An 18864-nucleotide genomic window follows, 5' to 3' on the forward strand; every position below is an offset into this window, starting at 1 on the left:
TCCTCACGCCGGTTTTACCTGAGACATGACCTCTAGGGACCAGCTGTCGTTCATGGAGATGGGCTGCGAGCTGTTTGAGATTTTGCTGTCCTTTTCTGAGGGCCGCAGCAAAGTGGGGCCGAAGACTGTGGCCAGATTGTGCAAAGACATCTTGTTGATGCTCTCATTTTCAGTCACCCTGTAAGAGGAAAGGAAAAAAAACTTGTGAACTGACTATCAGACTAACTCAGGCTTTGGCAAGTGTGAATTCTAACAGTAATAATGTTTTGTTTAATCTTTTAAAAGTTACACAGACTTGCTTTAATGCAAGAATATGGAAGCTTTGAGAAGCAAGTGAGAACAATCTGATGATTTATTATCTATATCTGATCTTTATTGTTTTTTCTTCTGTTTTTATGACTTAGGAAGACGTGAAAGAGGGTTTGCCCAAATACATTTTTCACAGTTCCTAATTTGTTTTCCGTCATATAAACAGATGAGAACATTAGAACATGCAGGATAGTGTTGCACTTCAGCCTCTCGGGGCCCGAAATAAGTATTACAAGAACAAACACTTAAAATGCCAAAACTTTTTGTTTTTAACCTGTTTTCACGGATGAAAATTTAAAGACGTAATTTAGAAAAAGTATGCTGGAAAAACTTGCCTCTCAGGGCCTTCGTACAATTAATAATATATAATAATAATAATAATAATAATAAGATCCAAACGTGCGTATTTATTTCATCACTGCTGAACACGATATCAACTATATAACATACTTGTTTCTCCTCTCATCACAATGTAAAATTCTGACAAAAATAAGCAACTTTTTCTAAAGGTGGTGGCAACATACATACACACTGATAACTAATAGCTACCTAATGTAATATTTGTGAGGTCTTTTACCTTTTAAGGTGGTCGAGCACGAAGAGGAAGGTCACCAGATTGGGCTCCGGTAGAGACAGCAGCAGGTTGAGCATGCAGCTCTCCTTGGCCACACAGTCAGAGAGAGCTGCAAGGAGAAAAGCACACAAAATAAATATGCTGGTATTCACAACTCGCAACTGCATTGACGCCTTCCTCATCGCCATAAAATTGGGCCAAAATGAAGAAGTGGGGACTGACCGATGCCTCCAGCAAAGTTGGGGTACATGTCGTCAGTGAAAAGAGGCTCCGGAAGCTCGCGGAAATACAGCTTCAGTGTTCCAGCGATGGCGTTCACGTCCATCTCCCTCATCATGACAGACACGTCTCTGTTGTCTGCGGGGGCAGATGACACAACAGTCACTAAATACAAGCTGCACGGTGGTCTTTGAAAAACACTTCTAAACGAGAGTATGAGTCAGTTCCGCAGAGCTTGACAAGAAATCAAACTGAGCTCACTGGAGTCGAAGGCAGCCTTCAGTGCCTGGATGTCAGTTGCGACTCCAGACACTCTGTAGATTCCCACCTCGTCCATCCCTCGTCGCTCAATCTCCTCCACACACTGTCTCACAATGAGGGGAACCTTGGAGCGCTCTCGCCTGGTGAGGACGTAGTCACACAGAAACAAGTTTTAAACAAGACACATCATGTGAATGTTGTAAACACAAGAGAGCATGGCTGAAATAAGTACCATGTCAGAGTATAGTGAGTACTAGTGCTTCTCAAAAGACTGTTTTTATTTTAATACATGGACAAATCAAGATTCTAAAAAGAACTAAATATATTGTAAAAAGGAGCACATATATGTTGACTCAGGAGTTATGAGTTGCATAAGATATAAAAAATGGGAATATGGGGACGACACAAACACACACACACACACACATATCATCAACTCACTTAGTTACGACGTTGATCTTCACTCCAAAGACGCCGGACTGTTTCCGTGAAGGCATTCGCTTTAAACTGAACTCTCTGCTGGTGAACTTCATCGAAAGCTTCACTTCGATCTGAAACAAGCGAGGAAACCGGTCATTTCGGAAAAACTATGGCAGCAAGTTGTGTAGGAAGTGGTGCAAAAATGGAGAATCAGATGCTAAATGTCATAGTTTAGCTTTCACTCAACTTTCCTCTTTTTACTGGGTTGCTAAAAAACACTTACCCCATTCATGGGGATGACTGCCCTCTGCCAGTCTTTATTTTGCAACGTCTGAGGATCCAGCTGAAAAAAAGAAAAGAAATCAAGTTTTACTTCACATTTAATTATTCATATTCAGATTCTCTTCAGAAATAAAAAACAGGAAATACTGTGCCAGGTGATATGAGTACTACCTGCTCAATGACTTCACTCAGCCCCACATGAACATAAACTCCATATGGCCAGGTGGTGTCATGGATCTATTTTAGTCATCTGACTAATACCAATCTGATCGCATGTATTTACAGTGATCAGGCATGAGTAATGCAATAACATCATGTCCTGCTGCTAAGCACTGTGCCGGTCCAAGATGGCAGATGTTCTTTCAACCAAGAAACCATCAAATCTCATTCAGTTAATCCTTTGTTCAGTGAAAATCTATTTTCTTATGTAATACTTTTTTATAAAAAAGAATTTAAAAAAAAGAATCACAGGCTACAAAAGTGATGAATTGAACACAGAAAAACAACAGTGTGCAGCTTAAATAATAATAAAATAATATTAAAATATCACCAGAAAATGAGAGAACGCAAAAACAAGTTTGTCCATAAATGTCGGTTCCTGAGGCTTCGTTTACAACAACTTCCCATGTAGGTTTGTCCACAGCTCACTTTCCATATCTTTACCTTTGGTCTGATCAGACTGCTGCGGACTCGGCCCCACAGACGGGCCCCCGTACCCGGGGATTTCCTTTCAGCCGTGTCTCCCTCTTCCTCTAGACCACTGCTGACCTGATCCACACTCTCCTCCTCTTTAGGATTACTGTCACTCATTCTTTCTGGCATGAGCAACTCTAAAACTCTAAAATGTTACGGTCACTGACTAACGGCAAACAAACAAAGACACCAGCGCTGTTCCACAGACAGCACTAGTTTCTAATCCACGTCACTAACAAGAGCAGCAGGTCCGTGTTCCCTGAACAACCAGCACCTGATCACATTGCCTTGAAGAATTTGGATGATCCTCTTCGATGCAGACCAGCTGAATCTTCACAAAACTTTCCGTCATCTTCACGTCTTGGTAGTGTTAAACTCCAAATCCTTTTCGTTCCACTGGGAGCCAGAGAGGAACAAAGCCACGCAGCCTGCCGTCCACGCTTGCCTGTGTGTTGTTGTACTTCCCTGATGGATTTGGGGGATTAACTCCTGAGAATCCCCTCCTACGCTCATTACCAACATGCTCACGCCTGCCGCTGTGAGCAGTGCAGGCTGATAATATAGCATCCCAGGTAGCCTAACAGGTTCCTCTCTGGACAATAATGGTCTTAATGTCCTGCCTCAGCTAATACAATGTGATTCTCATGGATATGAAATGCTAAAAATGGTCATACAGGTTAATCAGTATTATTTGTTAAAAGGTATATATATATATTTTGTATCAAATAGTTTTATATTATACATATAAATATATATTCTTTTTATTTTCATTTTCTAAATATTTTTTATTGTCTTTTTCCCTTTTTTTATTGTGTTACTATATTTATATGTGTGTGTGTCATGTTTTTGTGCATATGAGGTTATACACCCTCAAAATTCAAATAATGTAGTTGTTCTTGTGTAATATTGTGAAGTTTTGTCTCCATACCATTGATGTCGACACCAACAAAGCAAGAAGAAAGGCCAACATGACACCACGGGCCCTGAAAGTGATTTAAATAGCCGACAGGTGTCCTTTCTCCAGGCTGTTGGCTCCTGAATAACATGTCAAGTATCTGGCTGAGACTCGACGGAGTTTTGACCGAACTGTCCAGCAGGGAAATCCCTTCACTGGCTGATCAAAGAGCGCTCTGTCTCTGTCTCTCTGTCATACTCTGGAGCCGTGCCGACGGCTACATTTGGTCAACCCAAGACTAATCCGCCCTCTGTCACAACACCCGAACAGGGGTCAAGCTGAAGTGACTTACTGGCTCACTTATTTTTCATCAGCAAAGGGCCTCCCAGGGCAGGATTAGCCCCAAAAAAAAGCTGCTGTTGTCAGCAGTGCAAATAAGATGCCACTGTGGAGGTACTAGAATCAATAGAGTGAGCAAGTTCACTCCACATAGGCAATGATTGTTTTTCCTATAAATGTGAGTGAAACTGTATAGATTTGGGTTCTTACTAAGTCCGTAAATATCGATTTTGTTTGTTTATGTTCTGCTGTTAAAAATGAATATGTTCATAGTATTTTTTAACTCTCAGTTATTGATATTGGTTTGGACCTTAGAAATCTAGAAGTGGTCACTTCTAAGAGAAGTGTGGTAACTTATACCCATCTGGTCCTCTCAGGCACTTCCCCAAAAACACAAGCACATTTGTCCGTACCTTTATTTGTCCTTTGGCCATGATCTTGTCTGCGATCTCTCCATCCTCTTTGCTCTGCCTGGTTTTGTTGCAGCACTTCTCATAGCAGAGCAGCCTCAGAGTTTGAGAGCCCTCCAGTTCAATCTCAAACTCCTTGCACACACACACACACAGAGCAAAAACATGTTACTCTAGGTTTCAGCCCAGTGCACAACAATGTGCTTTTATTCCATCCACCGAACAGTTTTTCCTGAGCATCCAAAACTGAAATGTTTGATTTTCAAACAGTTATGTATCAGGGACACACGGCCTTAAAGGCACACAGCAGTGGATACTGAAGGTGGATCTCACTCAGTAGCTTTCTCCGCTCCGATATGCACTCTCACCTCGTTCCAGTTGGGCTCTGTAGAGTCTCTGTACACACGTGTTTTGGCTTTGTTGACAAAGTAGCCAAAGGAATCCACCTCCAGAGAGCAGTAAAGGTCTAGTGGGCGCAAGCAGAAGCAGTTTGAACGTTTGAATCAAAATGAAACTAAAAACTGAAGACTCACATCAATCTGCTCTCTGTCTGGTGTCATTACAGTTACTGTCTCTGTACCTGAAGACACAGCAAAGAAGAGTGGAACCCCCTCTTATTGAAACATGCCACTGATTATTACCTGACTACCCTTTAAAAAGTTTGAGCCGGCAGTGGTTTGAGACATATTTGAGTCTGCTTGTACACAGTGTTCCTGACTAATCCCACTTGTTCCCAATGCAGCTGTCCACCCAGCTGACAGCCGCAGAGAGAGAGGGGGGGGGGGGGGGGGGGGTGTACAACAGATGACACAGAGGATGATGAGACTGCATGCAACCTCTAGAATTATCAGTGAGATGGCTCCTTGTCAAAAACAGGAGAATAACCAACTTACTTAAGCTGTGTTTCAGCCCGGACGCAGAGTGGACGATGACATTCAGGAAGCCGTACAGACCAGAAGATTCATCATCTGCGGAGTGTGCCGTTCAGATCACGCAGGTTAAGAAAGAATTATAAAAACTGTAGGTATATTAAAATATGTATTTAACCCTAAAAAGTACAATGCACTGTGAACCTTACCTTCTTTATTCATGGTCATTGGAATCGTGTGAACAGTCTGCAGTTTCACACACGAGTTAGTGAGCATCTGCAGCTCCAGAGAGGTCAGAGAGAAGCTTTTAAAGCCTGCAGGAACACAGTCAAGGTGAATGCAAGCCACACACAATATGACATTACAGCCGTTATGACAATACTCTGATGTCTCTTGTAGAAAGTGGCAGGTTAACTCACACTTCTTCTGCTGCTCGCGAACGATCTCCCTCCACTCGGCCCGTTCATAGTCAGAAGAGATGAGAAACGTGAAACCCTGAAAGAAAGAAAAGGCATGATAGTTTGTATTTTATTGCACTCTCATTGCTGTAGTGGCACGCTTGTTAACAGCAGAGGGCAGCAGAAACCATGTTAAGAAGTTGTTTATTGACAGTACAAGATATTCACAATGATATTTAGCATGAATCTTTGATATAGGGAACCTTCTTTAGGACTCCTGACTCACCTTGCCGTTTCGGTTGGCCACTCTGAACGCCATGTTGGGCGACATGAGAAGCAGCAGAGACTCCTGTTCCGATAGCTTCTTCCTCAGTCGCTCGATCACCTTGGGTCCTTTGGTGGTTCTCTACAGATTAACAGCACCAGGTTGACTGTGAGGCAGGACATGCTGTCTAGACATGTGCTAACAACTTCCTCCTCATGTGCTAACAACTTCCATATTTTTGTCTACAAAGCTGTCATTGTTGTTGTGTTTCTACAGTTACTTCAAGTGATATCAACCAATGTATCATAAACTACATATCTCCTTGTATTTCTGAGGCTTGAGTTTCTGTAGGTGTGTTTAATATCTGTGTATCCTCACCTTCTCTCTTTGGATCTCGTTCTTGATCTGGGAGATTTTGATCTTCAAGGCGTCGATCTCCTCATCCTGGACCAGCGGGATGGGGGTGGACTCACAGTCCTCAATGGTCTGGAAAGTCAGGTCAGCCAGTGGGACGTACCACTTACAGTCGTACTGTTGCCCTTTTCTGTTGGAGCACAAAATGTGTGTTTAACGACGTCATCTTTTTTCCTTCTGACCCAGTAATTGTCATGTTGCCCTGCTCTTTCACCAGAACGTGTTTTTAAGCAGCGTGAAACCAACAGTACAAATAACCACAAGCTTGAAAACTGTTGGCGAAATTACAACTTTCATCTCCAACTGCAACCGCCGGTTGGTCACAATGAAACTGTTCTATTTCCAGCAAAGCAGAATTTACTTTTAACAAGTTCAATGTCTGTATGGGCAGGAGTGACTATCATTCCCCAACAGGCATTTTGAACCAGTGGATCTTCCAGGTCACCAAACCTCGGGCTGGACGCCGACCCAGACTCACCCTGCAGCCTGTTTCTTCAGCTTGGTGCAGAGCAGCAGGTCGGTGAAGAGGAAGACGTGACGGAGTTTCCTGGAACCTTCCACCAGCTCCACCATGAAGCGATCCCTCAGCAACTGACGGTTCTACCAACAGGAAAAGAGAAATCACGTCATTACACTCATAGTATGGAACTCTCATTTGTCTGAAATACACCCCCAATAATCTAAATTATTCAGCATTTTTAAATAATGAAACTGTGAGTGAGAATTAGGGTGCTTTCAAAAACTATTCTACTGCACCAAAAGCTGCAATACTAAGAACTGCTGACAGTACAGTATCTAATGTAAGGTTTATATTGATGCTCAGTTCAAACTGCTTTAATTTGGGGTTCACAAACGATGACTTTGTGCTGATGCTTGTACGCGATTATAATTACTGTACACATTAATGTGCTGTCGGATGAATGCTACCAAACCTCATGGCGGAAGTAAACACAATAACCGAAAACAATAAATCATTTGCGACGTGTCCAAAACAAGGCACAAAGTGTGTGCAGCATGTTTCTTCGACCAGCAGCAGCATCCTCAGCGGTCCGTCCAGCCCACGGTAGAAACGTGACGACATGAGCTCTTCCTGCAGCAGCCTCAGCCTTAGAGGTCAAAAGGCTGAGGCTGCGGTTTACAATGACACTGCCCATGTGAGACTTCACCATCCCACACCAACCACAGTTCCACAAAAACAAGGAAACCACTGCAGCATGTCTTTCCTATTCTGTTTTCGGGACACACGCTGGTTACAGGCCCGTTGGGAAGCCCCTCAAAACATGTTAAGCACTGTCCTGGTTTCAAAGAGAAGAGGACATCCGCTTATTATGTTGTGGCACAGACACAACCGCAAACAGTCAATAATCCAATGGAAAAACAAGAGCTGTAACTGCACAGTGCTCATGCCCTCCTGGCACTGGAATCTGCTTCTGTTTATATTGTGCACCATAATGACATGTTGTGCAGCGAGGCATGTACAAGAAGTGGAACTAAACAAACTCATGAGTTTAAATGGTCAGGGAAATTATGGTGCAAAACATTAGCAACGGGTGCAAAAGTTAGTCGACAGCTGATTCCGAACAACTCGTATTTCCAGCTGGTGACTGAACTGTCATGTGCTGGCTTGTTATCGTTCAATCTCCTTGTGGGACTTCAGACTTCCTCGACTATACACAGAATTTTCCCAAGAACTTTCTTTGATTTCATATCCCACCCAGGTGGGCCGGGCCAGTTCCCAGAAAAAAAAACAGAGGAAGTTCTTATTCAGGTCATCTGAATCAGAGCCCTGGTGTGTGGGGCGGGTAAACGGGTCAGGAAGCCCGCCTAATCGGTACACACCCAGTGCAGAAGGCTGGTGAGACATTTAGGTTGATAAGGAGTGCTGCAGGTCATTTCGGGGAAGCAGAGTTAACACTGCGGCAGGGAAGGATGGGAGGAATCGACAGGTTTTCCTGGTTAGCGACACGGAGACCCCTTGCCTCCAGTGTTTGCAGGGCTTTGTCACGAGCTTCCTCTATCGTTGACTTCCTTCACAACTAAAGCAGACACGCCGAGATGAGTCAGCAACAACCTGACTCACAATCCGGTTCAGACAAGACACGACAGAAATTGCGGGGGCAAGATATGATCCTAAATTCCACAATACTGCTGTTTCAGTGAGTAAAATCAAGTCAGTGAAAGTGTCCTAAAATACTCTACATTATTCACTTTGGGACAAAATGTAAACCTTAAATGAATATAATCAAGTGGTCTGTCAATCAATAACTTTATTAACTAATTATCTCATAAAATGTAGCTCATTTCCCTTTTGAATTACAGCCACACTAGCAGCATGTTCTCTATGGATCACAATGGCAGTCTGTCAGTTGGTCCACCACTTTAGTCAAGACTGAAATACCTCAACAGCTATTGGATGGATTGCCATTAACTTTTCATCTAAACATCAGCATGTTAGCATTGTCACAGTGAGCATGTTAGCATAGAGACGTCCGCATTTAGCTCAAAGCACCAACGTACCTAAGTACAGACTCACAGAGCCACTAGCATGACCGTGGACTCCTAGTCCTGTTTAGTTTAGAGTTTTTAATTATTTAGCATATTGAATATTTGTGCAAAAGGTTAGAAAGCAAGCTAGATTCTCCTAAATGATGTACTACAAAATAATATTGCGCCTGTGTGAGTTAATGAAGCATATACTGGACAAATATAAAACCATATACAGTAAAAGCAGGAGCGGCCCAGAGAGTCTATTTTGTCGTGCCAGTCTTCGTCACTGTGCCACCACAACATATAAACCACTGACTTTGTCCTTGGCAAAGGGAACAAGTGCTCCACTAAGGGAACAAGTTGTACCTCTTAATCTGTCCTTCTCTACTCAAGCATCATTAGCATAACCCTGAGACGATGAAGGTTCTCCATACTCCATACTGACCTCTCCCTTCTTAACTGTCATGGACTGTCGACGTGGGGTGATCTCTTCATTGATACTGGACAGGAAGTTCTGAGAGATGCGCAGGGCGTCCAGTAGCAGCGGATAGTCCGGGTGGCTGGAGGGCGTGTGCTTCAGGAGGTCCTAGAATAGAAAAAAAAAAAATCAAGACAAATTCAATCCCCCAAACTCTCTTCAGGCAGACAAGATGTTGCTCCAGATTTGCGTTTGGCAGATGGACTTACATGCAGAACGAGTGTGCTGCGCGTCACTCTGTCCACAGGTTTGTAGAGAAGAGCTGTGGAGGAGGCAGAGTCAGCTCAACAGGCCCAGTCACAGCTCAACTACTTATAGCAATATTGATTAATGTGGCGGCTGGCCATTCATTTCAATCAGTACTCACTTTCCAGGGAACTTTTAGCCGCCTGGTCTTTGCAGTCCTTTGTGCTTTTGACCTTGAGATTCTGGCAGGAAGATAACACCAGAGGGAACGGTGAGAAGAAATACCCTCATTAAATCACTGCCCCACAGCGCAATTAAAACAATCAGCGCCACTGTTAAGAGCGCCGTGGCTTTTACACAGTGAGGACGGCTGAAAACCGCCCTGTCATCGCTTGTCTCGGGGCAGCTGTGCAACATCAAATACGCGCCTGCTGCGCGTAGCGTGATTACATACCTCGGATATCTCTGCAAACTGAGCGTTCGCCTGGCAGCATTTGTCCGCCGTCTCCACAGCAACCTTGTAGTTATCCACAAAGGCCCTGTACACGCCGAGCTGGCTCGCCTACAGGGCACAAAAGAGCACAGATTAGATTCATCCTGAATAGAGGAGGTAGATTTAAGTATGTGACTGCCACTGGGTACTTAGCAGTGTCACTGTATGCTGTGTGCTCAGGCATGAGTTGAACAGTATTACAGGAGGAATTAACGCAAATGAGTGTGATTCAATGTTTTCTCACATGTATAAATGTTTTTCTTATCCAACAGCAAACACTGAGGAAGCTCATATTCAGCGACCTCCTATAGAATGTTTTTTCTTTCCTTTACTGCCTATAATGTGGTGAAGCGAGGCTTTTATCTGGCCGGGGGATGACTCCAGTCAGTCTACTCACATGTGCACTGCAAGGTCCACAGAGCATTACTAACAGCCAAAGACTCCCACCTTTCCCCCCTGAAAGTCTCCCCTCTTTTAACTATCATTAATGATCAAGGCCTGACATTTAAAGCGTGCTATAATTACTTTCTGAAAGTTACTGACTAGACGAATGGTGGTCTGTTTGATCAAAATCCAACATACAATTTGATGCTGTGAGGTTTCATGTTATTTGATCCGAAGGAGGGTGTAAATCAGCTGAACTGATTGCCGTACTGTAGTTAACTTTGTGTGGTAACTACGCACTCATACTGCAATCAAACAACTATCGCAACATTTCACTCATATCAGCCCATCAGATACTTTGTTTGCCACTGCTCTCAGACTTCCTTGTTTACTCTATTTGCTAACAATTCTCTGCTGCTTTCAAGTTAGGTCAAAAGAAGTGGAAAAACAGGTTCTTGTTGCTTTGGCTCTAAAACTTTGTCATAACATGTTTTCCTTCAACCATAATACATCTTAAATGATATTTGTCATTTTTCAGAGGAATTGTTGACTATATTGTGTGTTAACATAATTTACACAATATAAATGGATTTCCACCGTCAATGATTACTTGGCACGCTTGTGTTGACACACTTATTCAAGTATATTTGTTCCCTTGGTTGTCCTACTGAAGCTAACCAATATAGTATCACCATACCAGTTTCTGGAAGAGGTCGCCCACACACTGCTGGTGGCCCCACTCCTGGACTCGGGGCAGCAGAGCATCATAGAAGTCCTTGTGGATCTCATGAAGCTCTGTCACTTTGAAGAAGATGGTCTCTATCTGCTGGATGGTCAGCATTGGTTGGGATGTTGTGGCTGCAGCCCTCAGAGGCTTCATGGGCTGGATAAATTATAAGACGCAATTATAATGGTATTAGAAATTCATTAGACGAAGAATGTGTTATTTGTTCTGTCTAAAGTTAGATAGTTTTAATAACTGACTCAGTAATGTCCGTTAAACAGAAATATCTAGCAAAGGTTTGCAAACATTATCTAACGTTAGCTAACATAAGCTACGTCTTACCAGACCAAGGCTTCAGCTTTAGTGTGTTAAACTAGAACAAAGGTGTGTTTTACTACTAATTAATTCCCCTTTATTTTTGTAAGATGACATATGTGTTATTTCTTCTTTCTTCTTCAAAAGTTAGATAGTCCACAAACTGACACAGTGACTCAATAATGTCAGTTACACAGCAATAGCGTTAACGCGACTGTACCCATAAAAAGGTTTAATACATTAGCTAACGTTAGCTAACATAAGCTATTGTTTACGAACTTGAGCAAGGGTGTGTTTTTATTAGTTATAAAGATTATTTTCATTTGTAAGAGGAAGACCGTGTTATTTCAAAAGTTAGATAGTTCACAAAACTGACTCAGTAATGTCAGTTAATCAGCAATAGCGTTAACTTTATTGTACCTATAAAAAGTGTGATAATATTAGCCAACATTAGTGTTGTAGCCTTAGGGTATTGGATTGAGCAAGACAGGGTGTGTTTTTATCTGTTTATTTGCAAGAGGAAGAACATGTTCATTCAAAAGTTAGATAGTTTCACTAACTGACTCGGTAATGTCAGATATACAGTAACGTCTACATAAGGTTTGCCACTAACGTTAGCTAACAAGCTACATCTACCAGACCCACGCTGTGGCTGCAAATCCCCTTGGTGTATTAAACTGAGCAAAAGGTTTGTTTTATCACTTGTGAATTACATTTTGTAAGAGGATGATGTGTTATTTCTTCTTTCAAAAGAAAACACTCAAGCATTTAAAGAAAAACACAATTAAAGATGCTAGCTATATCACCACCTTTTTTTATGCTGCAAGCAAATTTCAATAATATACAATCTCATGAAATTATTGTGTGTTTGTGTGTGTGTGTGTGTGTGTGTGTGTGTGTGTGTGTGTGTGTGTGTGTGTGCTATAAGCTTCACATACTATCAGCAGGGCCTCCAGGTGGCTGAGATAAGTCTCCTCACTGGCCAGGATTCCAGACAGAACCCACTTTCTCATCTCCAGCCCCTTCTCCTGGTCCAACTCCACCTGATATACAAGCATGGTGGAAACAGAAAACTATTTTCAAATATGAAGAGAAGACACTCCCCAACAAAAAAAAAAAGAGTCATGATGAAGATATGATAACGTTAATGGGTTTGATCTTTAATAAACTACCCACACACCTCTGCAAACCCCTGGCTGCAGATATTGTTGTTGTGGGATTACGGACGGACCAGATTTGATTAAACTCTGTAGGAGTTTTACATTCCAAGAGGCCTGCACCAGAGACTCCTAGCATCTTAAGGAAGACAAATGTGTTTCTAGTCCGGGAGTTGTTACTCCAAACAGGTCAAAGCCATCAGTCATCCTGGATATCATGTCAGTAAGCCATTATATTAGCTAGTTTTTTTTAAAACACTGCATGCTGTCTAAGCCCCCCCCCCCCGCCCCCCCATGATTTAGGCTTTGAAGATCACCAAGAGTACACAACAGAGGATAAGAATACCACCGATAGGACAGGAACAGAGCAGAGGGGGAAGGGAGCTGCGTCACTTTTAAACATCTGTTCGCCCACAGTATGTTTGCTGAGCATGTATGGTGTTTATCCTGTATCCCTGTTTCAAGCACTCACATCTGGGAGCTGTACTGTCAACTGTGGAGTTCACTGTCGGCCTCTGGACGCCTCAGCCGACTTAATGCCTGGCTGAAGGGCAATTCTTCTGTAGTTTTATGATGTGTCCTTCACTGATTTTAAACATGAAGTTCAGTCGACTTGTTATACAGAGCACTACGCTGAGCTGTACAAAAAAAACAAGCCTAATTATGTCGTCATTTGAAGAAGTGTAATACTAAATCACTAAAGTCACGCTGTATTTGCTCTGCTTTGCGCATGATTGACTTGGTCAGGAAATCTCTAGTCACGTGTCAGATTCTTGAAAAGTGATTGATTTTGGCAACTACAAACAGTAGAACTGGCATTACTTTATTAGTAATGATTTTCAAAGATTTGTGTAAACTAAACTTTAACAATCATAACAAGTGGTAAGGAGACTGGCAGGCTGTACATGGCGACATTACTGGCCTCTTGTCAGATTTTGCAGGAGATCTAGTGGTTTGTTTGTGTAAAGTAAACTAACACAAATACAGAATGGGGTATTTGAGTATCTCCTGTACTTTCATGCACATGCAGCAACACTACACAGGAGCAGAATAAGTGGAAACAATATCCTCTTCTCAACAAGAAGAATGAGGTTTATAGGAAATGCCGTAACTCAAGTGAAACACTTAGCATTAAGACAGACGACAGAGGTTACAAATATCTTATAGTAATAATAATTACATCAAGAAATAAAAATGAACTTGACCTGAAATGAACTTGTTGGCTTTAACAAAATATCTGCTTTTGTTTTGAGGAGGAATGATGGGTTGGATTTGGTATTTTAACACCAACACACAGACAGTGGAAGAAGCCATCTTAGGCACCGTAATGGTAACTTCTCATCACTGAATGAGAAGCCAGCGCTGCTCCAAGTGTGAATGGTGCGTGGAGAGAGGACAGTGAAGGACAGTGCAGCAGCAGCAGCAGCAGCAGCAGCAGCAGCAGGGGAACAGAGAGATGGAGGAGCAGCACTGCGAGCTGTGACAAGTTGGTGGGAGTTGACCCAGTAACATTACCGACAGCGTGGACTCCAGGGAGCCGGAGGACTGGGTGTCCCGGCTGCTCCGGCTCTTGGAGCGCAGTCGTGGCGAGGAGGACGGGGATCCGGTGAAGGATAGAGGGTCGTGGTGAGGCTGGTGCTCCTCTGAGTGCTCCAGGTCATAGCCATATGATGGAGGGGTCTCATTGTAGGGAGCCTCTGTGAGAAACAAAGGACAATGGTCACATGGGGTGTCATTAAACTGTTAAGCCGTGTAGTAAACACGGACAAACATCATGGGAAATGCAGCAAACTGAAACATCATTTTCAGTTGGTATTCCAATACCATGCCAATAGAGATTAGAGTAGCTGGTGGCTATTAAAGCTATTTAAGAACCGATTGAAATATACTGACATTTAGTGTTAATAGCTTCATCATTTCAGTTGACATCATGTACATGTGCAAGCCACCAAGAGCGAAAGGAACAAGGAGTCAACAGTTCATTTTGTTAATCCGTCCATGACTGAATCACATTAAATTGTTGTTGCTGTTATTTTGTCCAGCCCCCTGTAAACAAAGCGTCAAAATAAAGAGAGATTGAAAAAAGCACGTGTCTAACCAGTATCATCAGTTGACAATAAACACCAAGCAGCGTGCATTTTATTTTACCACCATTTGTCTTCATATCTAATCCTCTTTTAACCTTCATAAACCTGTGACCAAACACAGATCTACCACACAGCCTGTGCCAGCCACCGAGGGCTCGTGCCAGGCGACTGGATAAGCCTGGGAAACGCACGTGCTCTGCTCATGTCAGCCTTGTTGTGCAGCGTGTCTCCTTCAGGATCAGAGAGAATCTGCAAGGCGCTGCCGTAACCTGGTATAATATTCACGTTGTGGGTCGACAAGTCAATGAGGCCTCACAGCTTCCGAAAAAATAAGAAAAATGGGCAGAAAAGATTTTCATTGTGGGAGCTGACCGAGCTGACAGGGAGTATGTGCCGGAGACAAGACAGAAATACATGTTATCCCTGTGATTTCAGACTTTTTAGGACACCCTGGAGATCAACAGGCTTTGTAACTTGTAATTACTGTCAGCCACCCCTGACTCACCAGCACCGATCTTCATTATCATCATTAAGGATGTGACAGATGCAGAATAGCCTTCTCCAAACAGCAGTAATAAAAGAATAAGACAGCCATGTCTGGCAACGTGCAGTAAGGTATGTTAAGAAGAGGCTACAAAAAACTTGTCCCCTCGGCTTGAAAACAGGATGGAGAGGATTCCGGAAACCGGGGGAGGATAAAGCCCAGTCACCCTGGAGAGGCCTGAAAAGACAGGCGAACTGACAGGGTGACATCCACAGAGGCCATGACAGAGGACTCAAACAAACACACTGGGCCCAGCAGAGAGGCAGAGGGCTCTATTGAGTGCATGAGGAAGGGACTACTGCAGGACAAACAGCTTCAGAGCACAGGGGAAGTCCATGTGAAAGGCCACTCTGTGTTCCAGTGAGATTATACATCAGCCCCGGCACTGGATGAATAACACATCCTCTCTCAGGCAGCGGCCTCGGACACACAAACTATCTCCTTCCAGGAAAAAAAAAAACAATAGTCCGAGTTTGGAAAAACACTACTAAACAAGAATAAGTTAAGAGGAGGATTTACAAACCTGTTCTTAAGTCTTAGACACGGAGCCATTTGTGTCTTTTGTGGGAACATTTTTAAACGCACAGGGCTCGTTTTGAGAGTGCCAAGTGTGAGAAAGTGGAAGTCACAATAGAGCCTCAGTGAGCGCCGATGTTCTGGCGATCACAAGGGCCGCGACTGAGGAAGTGTCCAGGCAGGTCTGCCCGGAAAATTCAGCAATTCATCTGCTTCAGAGCGGAAACAGGCTTTCTGCACAAGGTCATTTTTTCACAAACAGCTCCCACTCCCACTCCTGACACACTCGTTCAGCTACCGGTCACGGCTATCATATTATATTTACATTCCTGCTAACTTTGATGCCTTTTACAAGTCTGTTTTTATGTAAGAACCAATTCTTTATGCCTGATTTTTCTTCTCCATGCTCGTCTCTGTGTAACCTGTTTTCAGGTCCTTTGTTTGTCCTGATAGTGAAAGAATTTGTGACCTTATTAACAAGAGCTGAACAAATAACCCGAAGTGTAGACTGCTCTTTTAAAACCTCAAACACGTTTAAGAGATCTACCCACAGGGTGCTGATGTGGAACAACAACTGTAAATAACACAAATACAAATATGTTAAAGTTGATGCATGAAAAATAAGACTCAAACATATAAAAATGCAGTTCATGTTTTATGAACTGAACTAAAATAAATTCTACCATATATAGTGACCTTCTACTAAACTCTGTTATAATATTAGAGCCTTTAAAAATATAAAAGGCACATTTTATTTATTACTTTAACCGTTAAAGCTACTATGAGGAACTTTCATTTTGTGTTGATTTTGGCGGTAAAAGCGGTCGTGTTTCCGATCACCAGATTCCTTTTAGAAAACTTCTCATTTTACTGTAGCAGGGTCTGACAGTCTACTCCACTCTGTCCTGGTTCTGGTTCTCCCGTGCCTCTCTTCCCTTAAGCGGGCCCAGCAATACAGCTGGTGCCGGGCGCAGGTCTCTCCACCTCCAGCAGGAGCTCTGACTGCAGGTTGAGGGCTGCAGCGAAGCGGAGAATACTAATTTATTACGGTTGCTTTTTTTGCCTCCAAAATGCAGCGAAATTTGAAGGTTTTGTTTAAAACACATAAGAATCAACATGTGTAATATGTTTGAAATTTTACAATGTAAACTCTATTGTTAAATCCCCCATATTCAAAGGAATATTACAGAGGACAGGACCTTGGTATCCTCGATGGTAGACCTTGTAAACAGATTGAACAACAATCAGAAATGCCTTTTTTAATATAATAACTCGCACAATGTCTTATTATTTATCGACCAACACATACGCTGATACAGAAATATCTGTTGTAAACTGGAATTGGCTGATGTGTGAGGCTTTATTATACAGTCAGTCCTCCATTAGCTCACTTATTCTGTCAGTCTACGAGTGTAAATAATGCTCAATAACACAGTGTTGATACTAGAGGCGGTGCATCAGAAGTCACAGTGAAGAGACCATGTTGTTAATGATTTTTTGGTTTCCACTCTGCAGTAACTCATAAGTGACCATTTACCAAGTATCACACATGAGCTGTTCTACAGTGTGTCCTCCCTGTCACACCCACACAACGAGCTGCAGCTTAAAATGGTTTCAACTGTGCAATAGAGCTGTAATAAATACATTCTAATGACATTACATAAGATTGCTGAGCTCAACAGCTGCGCTTGTGAGCTGCGTGGAGCCGTGGATCAGAGAGAAGCCGATTTTGTTTTGGACTGTCTCCGAACTCGCTAATTCTGTGTTTTTCAAGAATTTAATTTCACCGTATTCCCACAAGTCATGGTTTCATAGATGTCAGATTACTGCAAATCATCACAAAGAAAGAGATTACGGTTGGAATCACCTTTTATCCTCTTTTTACAAAATGCCTTTTTCTTTCCCACACCGAACACCCCAGCTACAAACAGAACTCAAGGATACATAAGGACTCGGCCAAACAACTGGCTCCTGATTTTCCAGCCCCCTTTCTGGACAATCACCAATCATCATGAATCACCTTTCCTTCCTCCAAATAACAGCCAGGTTGTTCATGAGAAAAACCACACAGCAGTTTGATACTGGGGACATGTTGGACGTTCTATTGATGACAAAGCAAAGATGCATTCAAAGCGCTAATCCTAATCCATAGAGATGAACTACGATAAACAGGCAGAGAGGCAGAGAGAGACAGATGTGCAGCTGAGACGGAGTCACAGCATCAGAGACTCACGATCAGAGAAATAATCATGTGGTCGTGTTTCACTACACGAGACCAACAGACAGTATCAAAAGAAGAGGGAACTTTCCCTTGTGACGCATTTACCAACACTTCTGTTGTTACGTTGAGACTGAAAGCTTGTGTTTGTTTTCAAAATGATTGACATCATCACGTGGCATGGACATTAAAATATGGGGAAGAACAAGTTTGCTATTGAAAACAACCAAAAGTGGGAAACAGGCTTTTGGATCCAATCCGGACCTCCATTTAACTCATCTTTTAAAAGTACAACGGATGAAATATCAACTCGACTGATGGGAATACATTCTGACAGCAATTCCCAAAAATAAAAAAATCAAAGAGCAAAGAGTGTCTATTGATTTGTCCCAGAAAGAGCTGGAACAAGAATAGCAGCATCCATAAATCCCCATTTCACCACCGGGAATGGGCACGGTGGTGCCCATCAGTGTGTTTAAATAGCTCAAGGGCCCACTTATTGTTCCCCACTGTGAACGTATTGACCGTCCACATAAAGATCAGTCAGCTGATGGACAAAATTCTGATCACAAGCTCCCAGAAATAAACACCACATAGCAAATGTGTTGATCGATCCAGCTCACAAACAGCTGGAAATGAGATTTAAACATCTATAATTCTAAAGTGACAATGAAGGACAGCCTTTCTGTCACCTCTCGAATGGTTTGTATAGATCTGGAGAGAAAGGTTGCACCTTTGGAAAAAAAAACAGCAGAAGATGCCAATGTGAGATGTTGTTAAAAGCTTAGCACCACTTTATGGCTCCAGAAAATGGATTCTCCTGCAGACTGTGTGGTCACTGGGGAAACAGAGGTGGCATTTGGGAGCAAATAGAGGGAAACGGGCTAAAGGGTGATGGCTCTTCAGACTCTGGACATAGTGAGCCCC

The 18864-nt window shown here is 42.7% G+C and overlaps 1 protein-coding gene across 1 annotated transcript in view; it reads right to left on the reverse strand.

Annotated features, from left to right (window-relative positions):
* Positions 1-18864, reverse strand: part of LOC306697409 (breakpoint cluster region protein) — a 29607-nt gene that overhangs the window by 1464 nt on the left and 9279 nt on the right. The window contains exons 3-23 of the mRNA XM_079161300.1: positions 14088-14269; positions 12354-12458; positions 11074-11259; positions 9954-10061; positions 9681-9741; positions 9523-9575; positions 9281-9421; positions 6827-6948; positions 6313-6478; positions 5956-6075; positions 5691-5766; positions 5481-5585; positions 5296-5370; positions 4771-4868; positions 4406-4537; positions 2067-2126; positions 1805-1914; positions 1364-1503; positions 1106-1240; positions 887-992; positions 19-178 (exon numbers count right to left, since the gene is read on the reverse strand). Coding sequence (XP_079017426.1) covers positions 19-178; positions 887-992; positions 1106-1240; positions 1364-1503; positions 1805-1914; positions 2067-2126; positions 4406-4537; positions 4771-4868; positions 5296-5370; positions 5481-5585; positions 5691-5766; positions 5956-6075; positions 6313-6478; positions 6827-6948; positions 9281-9421; positions 9523-9575; positions 9681-9741; positions 9954-10061; positions 11074-11259; positions 12354-12458; positions 14088-14269 — 2441 coding nt within the window. The remainder of the gene's footprint in view (positions 1-18; positions 179-886; positions 993-1105; positions 1241-1363; positions 1504-1804; positions 1915-2066; positions 2127-4405; positions 4538-4770; positions 4869-5295; positions 5371-5480; positions 5586-5690; positions 5767-5955; positions 6076-6312; positions 6479-6826; positions 6949-9280; positions 9422-9522; positions 9576-9680; positions 9742-9953; positions 10062-11073; positions 11260-12353; positions 12459-14087; positions 14270-18864) is intronic.

The sequence above is a fragment of the Pholis gunnellus genome, assembly GCF_910591455.1.
Source record: "Pholis gunnellus genome assembly, chromosome: 6".
NCBI classification, from domain to species: domain Eukaryota; kingdom Metazoa; phylum Chordata; class Actinopteri; order Perciformes; family Pholidae; genus Pholis; species Pholis gunnellus.